Genomic DNA, 13,644 nt, shown 5'->3' on the forward strand with positions numbered 1-13,644 from the left:
TTGCCTTTAAATTGTTTGACTTGGGTCAAACGTTTCAGGTAGCCTTCCACAAGCTTCCCACAATAAGTTGGGTGAATTTTGGCCCATTCCTCCTGACAGAGCTGGTGTAAGAGAGTCAGGTTTGTAGGCCTTCTTGCTTGCACACGCTTTTTCAATTCTGCCCGCAAATGTTCTATAGGATTGAGGTCAGGGTTTTGTGATGGCCACACCAATACCTTGACTTTGTTGTCTTTAAGCCATTTTGCCACAACTTTGGAAGTTTGCTTGGGGTCATTGTCCAATTGGAAGACCCATTCGCGACCAAGCTTTAACTTCCTGACTGATGTCTTGAGATGTTGCTTCAATATAGCCACATAATTTCCCTCCCTCATGATGCCATCTATTTTGTGAAGTGCACCAGTCCCTCCTGCAGCAAAGCACCCCCACAACATGATGCTGCCACCCCGTGCTTCACGGATGGGATGGTGTTCTTCGGCTTGCAAGCCTCACCCTTTTCCCTCCAAACATAACGATGGTCATTATGGCCAAACAGTTCTATATATTCTATTCATCAGACCAGAGGACATTTCTCCAAAAGGTACGATCTTTGTCCCATGTGCAGTTGCAAACCGTAGTCTGGCTTTTTTTAATGGCAGATTTGGAGCAGTGGCTTCTTCCTTGCTGAGCGGCCTTTCAGGTTATGTCGATGTAGGACTCGTTTTACTGTGGATATAGATACTTTTATACCCGTTTCTTCCAGCATCCTCACAAGGTCCTTTGCTGCTGTTCTGGGATTGATTTGCACTTTTCGCACCAAAGTACGTTCATCTCTTGGAGACAGAACGTGTCTCCTTCCTGAGCGGTATGACGGCTGCGTGGTCCCATGGTGTTTATACTTGCGTACTATTGTTTGTACAGATGAACGTGTTACCTTCAGGCATCTGGAAATTTCTCCCAAGGATGAACCAGACTTGTGGAGGTCTACAATTTTTCTTCTGAGGTCTTGGCTGATTTCCCCATGATGTCAAGCAAAGAGGCACTGAGTTTGAAGGTAAGCCTTGAAATACATCCACAGGTACACCTCCAATTGACTCAAATGATGTCAATTATCCTATCAGAAGCTTCTAAAGCCATGACATAATTTTCTGGAATTTTCCAAGCTGTTTAAAGGCACTGTCAACTTAGTGTATGTAAACTTCTGACACACTGGAATTGTGATACAGTAAACTATAAGTGAAATAATCTGTCTGTAAACAAGTGTTGGAAAAATGACTTGTGTCATGCACAAAGTAGATGTCCTAACAGACTTGCCAAAACTATAGTTTGTTAACAAGAAATTTGTGGAGTGGTTGAAAAACGAGTTTTATTGACTACAGCCTACAGTATGTAAACTTCCAACTTCAACGGTACACACACACACAAAAGTTTGGGGTAACTTAGAAATGTCCTTGTTTTTGAAAAAGCACATTTTTTGCTCATTAAAATAACATCAAATTGATCAGAAATACAGTGTAGACATTGTTAATGTTGTAAATGACTACTGTGGCTGGAATCTGCAGATTTTATATGGAATATTTACATAGGTGTACAGAGGCCCATTATCAGCAACCATCACTCTTGTGTTCCAATGGCACGTTGTGTTAGCTAATCCAAGTTTATAATTTTAAAAGGCTAATTGATCATTAGAAAACCCTTTTGCAATCATGTTAGTCTTCCCTGTGGCTCAGTTGGTAGAGCATGGTGTTTGCAACGCCAGCATGGTGTGTGCAACGCCAGGGTTGTGGGCTCGATTCCCACCGGGGGCCAGTACAAAAAAATATATATATTTTTTTAAATGCATGAAATGAAATGTATGCATTCACTACTGTAAGTCGCTCTGGATAAGAGCGTCTGCTAAATGACTAAAATGTAAATGTAAAAATGTTAGCACAGCTGAAAACTGTTGTACTAATTAAAAAAGCAATACAACTGGCCTTCTCTATACTAGTTGAGTATCTGGAACTTCAGCATTTGTGGGTTCGATTACAGGCTCAAAATGTCCAGAAACAAATACATTTCTCCTGAAACTCAGTCTATTCTTGTTGAGAAATGAAGGCTATGCGAGAAATTGCAAAGAAACTGAAGATCTCGTACAACGCTGTGTACTACTCCCTTCACAGAACAGCGCAAACTGGCTCTAACCAGAATAGAAAGAGCAGCGGGAAACTGAGCAAGAGGACAAGTACATTAGAGTGTCTAGTTTGAGAAACAGATGCCTCACAAGTCGTCGACTGGCAGCTTTATTAAATAATAACCGCAAAACACCAGTTTCAACGTCAACAGTGAAGCGGTGACTCCGGGATGCTGGCCTTCTAGGCAGAGTTCCTCTGTCCAGTGTCTGTGTTCTTTTTCCCATCTTAATCTTTTATTTTTATTGGCCAGTCTGAGATGTGGCTTTTTCTTTGCAACTCTGCCTAGAAGGCCATGTCTGACAAATTCTCTAAAATGACATTGGAGAGAAATGAACGTTCAATTCTCTGCCAACAGCTCTGGTGGACATTCCTGCAGTCAGCATGCCAATTGCATGCTCCCTCAAAACTTGGAGACATCTGTGGCATTGAGTTGTGACATAACTGCACATTTTAGAGTGGCCTTTTACTGTCCCCAGCACAAGGTGCACCTGTGTACTGATCATGCTTTTTAATCAGCTTCTTGATATGCCACACCTGTCATGTGGATGGATCAGCTTAGCAAAGGAGAAATGCTCACTAACAGCTTTTTGTGTGTATGGAACATTTCTGGGATCTTTTATTTCAGCTCATGAAACATGAGACCAACACTTTACATGTTGTGTTTATAGTTTGGTTCACTATATAATGATTACATTTTGTTATTATGCGTTAGCCTACAAGGTATATATTTTAGATTGATATAAAACTTGTTGGTATTTTATTAGATAGCCTTCAGCTTTCATATAGTGAGTTTCCCAGCCAAGCCAACCCCCGCCGATGTGTTTGTGCGGGGCCAAGCGTGCACTGCAATTGAGTTCTTTGGCTGAACCATTCATGCAAAAATGTTGAGCTATGCGATACTGCTTCAGTTTGTCTGTGTCAGCAGCACTGACCCGGTCCAGCATGCCCATGATGTACTTGGTGTCAGTGAAGGGGCCAATCTCATTGCAGCACTTCCCATAGACGATACTGAGGGCCTGTAGGCACAGGCACTTCATGGTGACTTTGGGTGTGAGCAGGAAACGGTGGTAGAGCTCATTGAAGAACTCATACCTAAGAGAGAGAAAGAGAGAGCGAGAGAGCGTGAGAAAGAGCGATGTATGGAGGGAGGAATATTGTGGATTGAAACGTTTACTTTGGAAAAATGTAACAATTGAAACATTTTAAGTTATGCCTTTCGATTGGATGCAAGAGCAACATTGTCATTAGATGGCTTAGACATTAGATGGCTGATCGTGTTGTAGGTAGCGGATGCCTTACGATCTCTTGATGGACCCCGACTCGTCCGTCTGATTTTCTTCCAGCAGCAGACGCAGGTAATAATCACCAATCTTGATCTCATCCGAAAGGCACTCGTACTTGACCTGCAACACACACGCGCAAAAGCACACAACCCACACACACGTTAGCTAGCAATCCATATGCTGTGTTGATTAATGATAATATCATCGTAATTTGATTTGAACCCTGACCTCAAACTCCTGGTGGTTCCAGGAAATGACGCTAGCGTTGCCCAGCTCGCGGTCTACACCAAAGGCCCTCATCTCGCCCTCCAGAGCATCCCGCAGCTCCTCCCGTGTCTTCAGGTTCCAGATGAGGTTGGGCCGCGCGTGGTCCAACTGGAACCTGCGACAAAGGAGAACCAGAGATGGGACTACTTGTCCAAAACAAATAACTTTTCCTGCATTGATTGAATTTATTTCATAATTTAAAGTAGAAGGCTGCCCCAGCTGCAGAAACATTTATATACATGAAAAATGATCGAGGACAAAACACAATTAAGCCTATACTAGTAAGAGAGACAGTAAGGAGGCCATTTTGTGAGTACGTGACCACTACCTACCGGTAGTAGAAGAGCTCCCAGTTGGCTTCAATCTTGATCCTCTGTCTCCTCTTCCTCAGAATGACAGGCTTTTGGTTGGGGTTCTATAGAAAAGCAGCCAAGAACAATGTCAGTCAGTCACTATTACACTACACATTCTCTCCGGGTTGTTGGACAACTGCTCTACATGAAAGGTTAAGACAATGTGAGTGGATGAGTTCAGCTGCCATGATTATGACACCACTCACACCAGCGTTCATGGTAGCCTGAGTGCCAGTCTTTTTGTGCTATCATGCCAACTCCCTGTCACTCATTGTCATACCAAATTGTCATGTTTGGCTTGATAATGACAGTAATGTAGTTGGCAAGGGCACATACAGATCTGGATCTAGACTACGTTCAAGGTACAACAGTCAATACACAAATGATAGATAAAAACAAATACGAAGGTATGGTATGTATTGAATAGTGATGGGGGAAAAATGTATATTTACATACACGTACCCCCCCCTTTAACCTCAGAACAGCCTCAATTCGTCAGGGAATGGACCCATGTTGATTCCAATGCTTCCCACAGTTGTGTCAAGTTGGCTGGATGTCCTTTGGGTGGTGGACCATCTTGATACACACGGGAAACAGTTGAGCATGAAAAACTCAGCAGTGTTTGACGCAAATCAGTACACCTGGCACCTACTACCATACCTCGTTCAAAGGCACTTCAATATTTTGTCTTGCCCATTCACCCTCTGAATGGCACACATACACAATCCATGTCTCAATTGTCAAGGCTTAAAAATCCTTATTTAACCTGTCTCCTCCCCTTCATCTACACTGACTGAAGTGGATTTAACAAGTGACATCAATAAGGGATCATAGCTTTCACCTGGTCAGTCCATGCATGGAAAGAGCAGATGTCCTTAATATTTTGTATACTTAGTGTAATAATGAGATTACATGATCCGTAGAATTGAGAGATATTGGTGCAATTTCTTTCGATTCTGGAATTGCCTGGGCCAGGGGCTCCATAGACAAAAATAGCAGAGGTGAGATAGGATTCACCTTGCCTGCTACTTCTAGTTATTCTGAACGGAACAGAGCAGGCATTGCCTGTTATTACTATGTCTGAGAGATTGGCATATAGTATTTAAAATCATATTTATGAAATTGGAGCCAAGTCCCATATTATCCAACACCGATCAAAGATATGACCATTCTAGTCTATCAAAATCTTTTTCGACATCGAGAGAGAACTGCCCATGGAGCTTAGGTTTCTGATGAAGCATGTAATGGAGGCTGTCTTTATTTTTAACAAATACGCTTTGGGGACGGGACGACAAAATTTTAGAAAATAGTTTCATATCTGTTTTTATCACAGATAGCGCAATAGTGAGCGCAACTGGGTGGTGCCATGAACCTTTTTTTTGTTATAAAAGCTAAATTAGTGCTGTATTTACATCCCTTCCAAATAAACCTTTGTGAATGGCTGTGTTAATCATTTCAAGTAACAGTGGACCTAATTGGTTCCAACATTTGAAATTTACCTCAGGCGGAATACCGTCACAACCAGGTGATTTGCCTTTATTCATGTTAACCAATGCCCCTTTCAGTTCATAGAGAGACACTTGGGGGCTCTCAAGCTGGCTTCCTCTGTTGAGAGAAGAGGAGTTCTTATATCTTTAAAAAAAGACTCGATCTGACTTGGTCTGGATTTACAGAGGTGTACAATTTGTTATAGAAAAGGGAGAATCTTTGGTTGATTAATTTAGGTTCTGATAGTAATTCACCTGTGACAGATTCAATAGTTGCAATATCCGCTAATTGATCATTACTGCAAAGCTTGCTTGCCAGTAGACAATATTATTTTTGAAGATACATTATATCGACATTATATCGACAATAACACAATATTATTTTTGCACTAGTTGGCTGTACCTGCCCCAAAACTCCAGTGTTTTTCCTTCATAGCTTGTTCCCCATCTTTTTTTCTTTAAATAGGGAGCCGATTTATTTTCAGGACTTTTATTTCCATTACTGATCAAAACTAGTTCTCTCATGGCTCTCTCTTGTCCCTCTGCAGCAGGCATACGGTGAGTAATATGTTTGTAATATGTTCTCAATAAAATCACAGTATCGAATCGCAATAAATATAGAATCGTGAGAATCGCAATACATTTACTGACCAGTCACTGCTGTCCTTGTCTGTTCCTAAGGCTAGAACTGAGATGGGGAAACAATCTTTTCCCATAATGCCCATTTATCCTGGAACATGCTTCAGAAGATTTTAAAGTCAGGGGAGTTAGTGTCCTTGTCTGTTTTTAAGACTCTGATCGACAACACTGTTTGTGATAACTGCAGTAGTTTCTAATCTTCAATTGTATCTTTAACTTGTGACACTTTGTCTTTTGTGTGTATTCTGTATTTTTCTGTAATGTTTTATGGACATGCTGCCATTTCCCCGTTTTGCCTTCTTGCCAGGTCACCCTCGCAAAATAGGTTTTTAACCTCAATGGGTTGAAACCTGGTTAAAAAAAGTTAAATAAATAAAACAATTCACAAAAATGTTTTACTGTATTGATGAATTCAAATGGACGGACAACGTTTAATGTCCCTGACCACCAGGTGAAAAATACTGTCATGATAACGAACACCAACAAAAACACACAACCTTTGGCATAAACAGTGACAAAAATCAAAATACAGAGATGGGATCCCACAACATAACGTGTCGCATGAGCTCTAAATGACTGACAGGTAAGAGGGGGAAGGGTCAAGAGGGAGGAGGAGGGGGGGGTCAGTTCTACTTACCAGGTTATTTCTGTCCTGCTGCATTTGATTGACAGCCGAGAACCACAACAGGCAAGAGAGGGAGGGTGGGGCAAGAGACAACAGAGAGAGATTATTGGTCTTCAGTCGGATTAAACAGAGATGCTTCTCAATGACGTTAGGTCAAAGGTCATCTGCATCATAATCCAAATCTTTTTTGACAAAAACAGTACGACAGTCTCCAGTCCAGATTCACCCACCGTATGCAATTATATTTTTTTATCAAATTAATAAGAATTAAATGCAAATCACAACAGTTGTGGTAGTGATTTTTGAGTGTTTGTGGTGATTGATTGGCAAATAAAAGTCAATAAAATGATTGATTTGAGCTGGAATCACCTATACCCACATTAAGCCTTTAACAATAGTCTCATTCAGAATCTGCACTAATAAGTTCCTTTTTATCTTAGTACTTAGACGAAGAAAAACTAGTGTGGTGAGAGAAAATCCCAGGAAAGCACCATATTATTAAGTATAGGTGAATTTCGGTTTGTGGCCAGTTGATATCATTTGATTAAAGATTTGAAGGGGAGCCAGAGCAGAGGCAGCTGTGGCCCGTACAGGAGGACAGAGAGTGTCTTCTGTTAATGACTGACCCGGTCAGATGGTCTGCTCTACTCAACGACACACATTAGTCCTTCTAACAAGACTTCTAATTTGTTACACTAACTATGTTACTGTAAATGCTTGCATTACATTCTGTCACCATAACTCACGGTGTTACTCACTCAGGGGCATCACTCATACACTTAGTTGCCCAAAGTAGAAGTCATAACTGCAAGAGTTAATAGCAATTCCAGCACCAATATACTCTAAAACCTCTTAAAGATCCACTCCTTTTTTTCAATTTTCGCCTAAAATGACATACCCAAATCTAACTGCCTGTAGCTCAGGACCTGAAGCAAGGATATGCATATTCTTGATACCATTTGAAAGAAAACACTTTGAAGTTTGTGGAAATGTGAAATGAATGTAGGAGAATAACACATTAGATCTGGTAAAAGATATTACAAAGAAAAAAAACCAACCATTTTTGTTTTCTCTTTGTACTGTCATCTTTGAAATGCAAGAGAAAGGCCATAATGTATTATTCCAGCCCAGGCGCAATTTAGATTTTGGCCAATAGATGGCAGCAGCGTATGTGCAAAGTTTAAGACTGATCCAATGAACCATCGCATCTCTGTTAATTTTGTATCAAGACTGCCCAAATGTGCCTAATTGGTTTATTAATAACTTTTCAAGTTCATAACTGTGCACTCTCAAACAATAACATGGTATTCTTTCACTGTAATAGCTACTGTAAATTGGACAGTGCAGTTAGATTAGGAAGAACTTAAGCTTTCTGCCAATATCAGATATGTCTGTCCTGTGAAAGAGCCAGCGGAGCCAGAATGAGGGCATCACCACTATAGCTACCGGCCCAGAATGAAGCCCCTGAATGGGGGGAGAAAAGCGAGCAGTGAGTCCCTCTCCTCACCTCCTTCTGGGCAATGCCCATCTTGTCCCTCCAGTGCATCAGCACAATGTCAGCCTTCTCCTTGGCAAACTTCTCCACCTCTTTGGCTGCTTTGCCCGCCACCCGCTGCCAGTCAGGCACCTTTTGCCGACCAAACTGGTCCTGTAGTCGACAAACAGGGAAAAAATATACAGTACTGTTAACATACAAGCACACATTAATTTCTAAAAAGGTACCACAAAGTATGGAGTGGGTACAGGGGAATTTGGCCTAGTGTCTCTACAACAGGTTACCGTGGCGATCTTGACGTTGTCTCGGATGTGCATCCTGTCCACGTCTTTCTCCGGGACGGGATCAAGGCTGTCCAGGTATGCCAGCAGCCCCGTCGGCTGAGGGGAGAGAGAGATGGAGAGAATGTACACAATATCAAGTTCCCTGCCCCTGACAGTATGGATGATACACAAGTGAATTGCCTGAACACCTGTCTAGAGCCTCACCAGTATTCTCTTGAGGAGGTTCATGGCAATGGGGTTCTCTGCAGTCCACAGACCCACAAGGTGACGACTTAGCTGCCTGTGGAAAAACAGTTAAAAAACCATGAGCGAGTTTGTCAGTATCCTAAATTGTAATAAGGATACATAATTTGGACTTTTGAGTAAATCATGCATGGATGTTATGGGAGATTTGTGTATAAATAAATCTGAAGTAAACAGATTTCGACCCATTGTACTTTACCTGTTGGTGAGCATCCTCTGGTCTGTGCTGATGGTGAACATGGAGGTGTGTAGGTGTCTGGGCAGTACTCCCTCACTCAGAGCCAACTCCTGCATCTTAGTGGCTATCTCCTTATCCCCCTCCTTATAAACAAAACAAATATTAATCATCACCAATATGATCATCAGAATTCTCCTCTTTTTCATATTAAGTCCTGCTCCCCCAGCCTCACCTCAATGATGGCCTTCATGACCAGGCCTGCTCCCTTCACAATGGCCATAGAGGGGTGCTAACAAAAAAAGTAAAAATAAGTCACACATACCTTATACAAAGCAGGTCATACAAAGACACTGTTTGCAGACGCTCCTTCTTCTTTTCAATTTGTCTTTTCGTTTTACCCACCTCCACCACCACCTTTTACCCTCTTCTTTATCTGTTTTTCCTTGTTTGGAAAAGTCATAAAATCAACAATCCTCCCATCATTTCCCCTTTCTCTTAGTCTGAAATCCAAACAAAGAAATGAGCATATCCGTTGGATTCCATACTACCTTTCTCTCACCCCTCCTAGCTACCTGGAAGAGTTTGAAGAGGGTGCGTCCGTTGGAGGCCACCATCTCCAGCAGCATGTCAAACTGCTGTCCCTCGCTGGTCTCGCTGTAGGGGGCGCACAGGGCAAAGGTCAGGAAGTCTAGCAGTGAGCTGATCACAAGTGCCCCTGTGCCGTGTTCCTAGAGGGAGGGTAGAGAAGTGGAAGAAAGAGGAGTGTAAAGGAGCCTGTCAATAAAGAACCAAGATGGCTTCCTTTGGTTTACTGCCGGGTTTCGGGACAACCAACAAAAAAGGTTAGTAGAGGTTGAGGCTGACACACGTACCACATTGCTGACAAACTTCTCTAGAAGGTTGTCCAGGAATTTCTTGGAAGACATCAGTGAGGCCTTGTTCAGTTGCTCCTGACGCAGGTCGTAGTCATCGTGCATCGGCTGCAAATTAAAATTGCTATTCAATTGAAAATTCTCAATTTAAAATTGTGCATTACCAAAAGCAGTCACATTCTGTGTACCGTCATGTCGCCACACCAATATTGTGTGTAAGATGGTGTGTGTGCGCTTTCAGTACCTCCTCGGGGAATGCAAATAGCACTTACACACATAAGAGCACAGAGCATGTCTATGGCGGCGTGTGTCACTCCGTTGTTGTTCCTTTTCAGAGCTTTCACCGTTTTCACCCCTAACTTCTCCCGGAACCTGCAAAACACACACACAGATTAAACTACACAGAGACTCACTCATTCATTTCATTGACAAAATAGGGAGACAAGGGGGACAGTCATTGACACTGGAAATTCAAAAAGGGCCTCATATTTGATACACAAATATCTTTTCAAAGGGGTCTGGGGGTTTATTCTCAATTCCACAGGAACCAAGAATATAAATACACATCCTCTCATACATCTCAGTGACCCCAGAGGAGAGAGAGATAGTGTCCTGGATATATGAGAGAGAAAGAGAGACCCAGTGAGAGAGAGAGAGAGCAAGAGAGAGCAAAATAGAGAAAGAGATAAGCACACAAACTGTACACAGGCAGACAGAGGTGAAGAAGAGATGGAGGGATGACATCACTTCTCTTTTGCTCTCCCAGTGTTTGAGACACATGAAAGGAGAGTAGTAGACAGATGAAAGGAGAAAGGAGAGCAGACAGACAGATAGCAGGCTAGCCAGCCCGAGACAGACAGCAGGCCAGAGAGACAGCAGGCCAGAGAGACAGAAACAGAGCTAACGGACAGAGACAGACAGACGTAGTCAGTCAGTGAGTCAGACAGACAAGAGGCAGAGAGAAAAGGAAAACAGACAGAGAGGGCAGACTGAGATGTATGGATTCATATTTACGTTCCATCTGTGAATCCAGACCCTTGACCAGACCTTGGAATGACAGAGTATGTCTGTTACCTACACGCTTACCACAACACAACACTGCATAGTAATAACTATCAGTAGGAGAGGGGGATGGAAAGAGAAGGATGGGGAGAATGTAGCAGAGGTGGGGAGAGATGAAGAGAACAATTAGACAGTCAGAGCTTTGAAGGAGGGAGAGAGGGGTAGTGAGAGGAGAAACGTAAAGTCAGGAAGAAATGTTAGCAGTGTGTGTGTTTTGATGCCTTACTTGGGCAGCTGTGTGAAGGCCTGGAAACCTGCCTTGGAGGCTACGAGGCGTCGGATGGCGTGAAAGTGGCTCTCCAGCTCGGCATTGAGGCCCGGCAGCTCACACTCCTGGGACAGCAAGGCCAAGATGGCGTTGCTGATCAGCTTCTCCTTGTTCTCTGAAAACAGACCCTGAGAGACGGGCGGAGGAAAGGAGTGTTAAGGTAGGCCTAATACACTTAGACTCACACACACTCTCCTTGGTAGGCTTGAACACTCACGTCTTGGGTGACTGCATGCAGCACGCCGCTGTAGGATACGTTAGCATTGAATCTGAACACTGCGTCTGCAAAGTTTCCATCTGAGAAGGACAGACAGAGACACTTTGTCAAACTAGAGTTGTCATCGAGCCTGAAAGTTAAAGCCTGATCCGACATTACATAAATTAAATGAGCCCGAGCGTGAAAAAGGCAGATTTCTAGAAAACAGTATATTGATTTAAACTGGTGTTGAGAACAATGCGGCAGAGGCGGGCTGAAGCTGAGTGAGGAGACGAAGAAACAGCCCTTGGGCACTGGTTCTCAATCCTGGTCCTGGGGACCCAAAGGGCTGCACATTTTTGTTTTTGCACTAACACTACACAGCTGATTCAAATGATCAACTCATCATGAGGCTTTGATGAATTGAATCAGGTTTGTACTGCTAGAGCAAAAATAAAAATTTGCAGCCCTTTGGGTCCCCAGGACCAGGATTGAGAACAACTGCCCTTGGGCCTACAGAAAGAGCAGAGAGAGGAAATCTCACCTTAGTTATGATCCACTGAATGACAAAAATATTGAAATAAAGTAGGATAATGTAATTAAAGGCATGTATCAAATTGTTGCTTAAACTGAAACCCCCAAAGTTATATGTGGTCACCTAGATCATTTCAGCACCATTTTGATTGGGACAGCACCATTCTGTAATTTCTTTTTTTATTAACCCTTATTTTACCAGGTATGTTGACTGATAACACCTTCTCATTTACAGCAATACCCTGGGGAATAGTTACAGGGAAGAGGAGGGATAAATGAGCCAATCGGAAGCTGATTTTGATAAATCAATCAATGTCAGAATTTTGTTTTCACTGAATCTGTTTGGATATTTGGCAGGGATGTAACGATTCATCGCTAAGTATCCGTCCCTGATTCATACGTTTAAGATACTAGAGCATCGGTCTGCAGATCCCAAACCGATCCAAATGTAGCATGCATGGGACAGAAAAATCGATTCAAATATGACAAATCGCCGTTTCACAATTATATAAAATCTTTATATTACATTATTTCTACCTTCAGAAAATACCTAATCTTTTGTGACAACTGATGCATTCTCACCTTCAGTGTCGAAGTAAGCATGTAATGGTGTTGACAGTCATTGATCTACAAGTCATTTTCCATGCCAACCCCAGGCAATATTAGTAGTGTACTGTAGTCAAACTGCGCACTGTGTCCAGCTTCACACACTGACCAATGCGAGGTACGCGGCCTGATCTTACACATCTGCACGGTACCTTCAGCTTCAAAGGCAAAAAATAAAATAAGATAGTCAGCTTTATTAGTTGAGTGACAACCTATGTATACTGAACAAAATGATAAACTCAACATGTAAAGTGTTGGTCCCATGTTTCATGAGCTGAAATAAAAGATCCTTGAAATGTTCCATATACACAAAAAGCTTATTTCTCTCAAAATTTCCTTCACAAATTTGTTTACATCCCTGTTAGTGAGCATTTCTCCTTTGCCAAGATAATCCATCCACCTAACAGCTGTGGCATATCAATAGGCTGATTAAACCGTATGATCCTTCCACAGGTGCACCTCGAGCTGGGGACAATAAAAGGTAACTTTAAAATGTGCAGTTTTGTCACACAACACAATGCCACAGATGTCAAAAATGTTGAGGGAGCTTGCAATTGGCATGCTAAGTGCAGGAATGTCCACCAGAGCGGTTGCCAGAGAATTGAATGTTCATTTCTCTACCATAAGCTGCTTCCAATGTCGTTTTAAAGAATTTGGCAGTACGTCCAACAGGCCACACAACTGCAGACCACGTGTGACCACATCAGCCCAAGACCTCCACATCCAGCATCTTCACCAGCTGATGTAACTGATGAGTATTTCTGTCTGTAATCAAGCCCTTTTGTTGGGAAAAACTAATCCTGATTGGCTGAGCCTGGCTTCCAAATGGGTGGGCCTATGATCTCCCATGCCCAACCATGGCTACACCCCTGCCCAGTCATGTGAAATCCATAGATTAGGGCCTCATGAATTGACTGATTTCAATTTCTTTTTTTTCTTTCATATATATTTTTGTTCAGTATAATTTGCTAGGTTATTGTTATCTATGCGCGGTTGAAAATGTTGTTTTACCAGAATAAAAGTAAACGGTCAAAACCATTCGATTTTGAGATGGGGGTGAAATCCCAAATTATATTGATAAATATACTGTATTTATTTATTT

General features: G+C 42.3%; 1 protein-coding gene across 1 annotated transcript in view; it reads right to left on the bottom strand.

Annotated features, from left to right (window-relative positions):
• The window catches only part of LOC115154951 (dnaJ homolog subfamily C member 13), a 71,730-nt gene that overhangs the window by 28,306 nt on the left and 29,780 nt on the right, over positions 1-13,644 (bottom strand). Inside the window, exons 11-26 of the mRNA XM_029701689.1 lie at positions 11,424-11,503; positions 11,165-11,334; positions 10,891-10,923; positions 10,149-10,248; positions 9,877-9,984; positions 9,577-9,732; positions 9,237-9,293; positions 9,026-9,147; positions 8,788-8,863; positions 8,584-8,679; positions 8,312-8,452; positions 6,817-6,834; positions 4,033-4,115; positions 3,662-3,815; positions 3,450-3,553; positions 3,083-3,242 (exon numbers count right to left, since the gene is read on the bottom strand). Coding sequence (XP_029557549.1) covers positions 3,083-3,242; positions 3,450-3,553; positions 3,662-3,815; positions 4,033-4,115; positions 6,817-6,834; positions 8,312-8,452; positions 8,584-8,679; positions 8,788-8,863; positions 9,026-9,147; positions 9,237-9,293; positions 9,577-9,732; positions 9,877-9,984; positions 10,149-10,248; positions 10,891-10,923; positions 11,165-11,334; positions 11,424-11,503 — 1,658 coding nt within the window. The remainder of the gene's footprint in view (positions 1-3,082; positions 3,243-3,449; positions 3,554-3,661; positions 3,816-4,032; positions 4,116-6,816; positions 6,835-8,311; positions 8,453-8,583; positions 8,680-8,787; positions 8,864-9,025; positions 9,148-9,236; positions 9,294-9,576; positions 9,733-9,876; positions 9,985-10,148; positions 10,249-10,890; positions 10,924-11,164; positions 11,335-11,423; positions 11,504-13,644) is intronic.

The sequence above is a fragment of the Salmo trutta genome, chromosome 2 (genome assembly GCF_901001165.1).
Source record: "Salmo trutta chromosome 2, fSalTru1.1, whole genome shotgun sequence".
In the NCBI taxonomy this organism is placed as follows: domain Eukaryota; kingdom Metazoa; phylum Chordata; class Actinopteri; order Salmoniformes; family Salmonidae; genus Salmo; species Salmo trutta.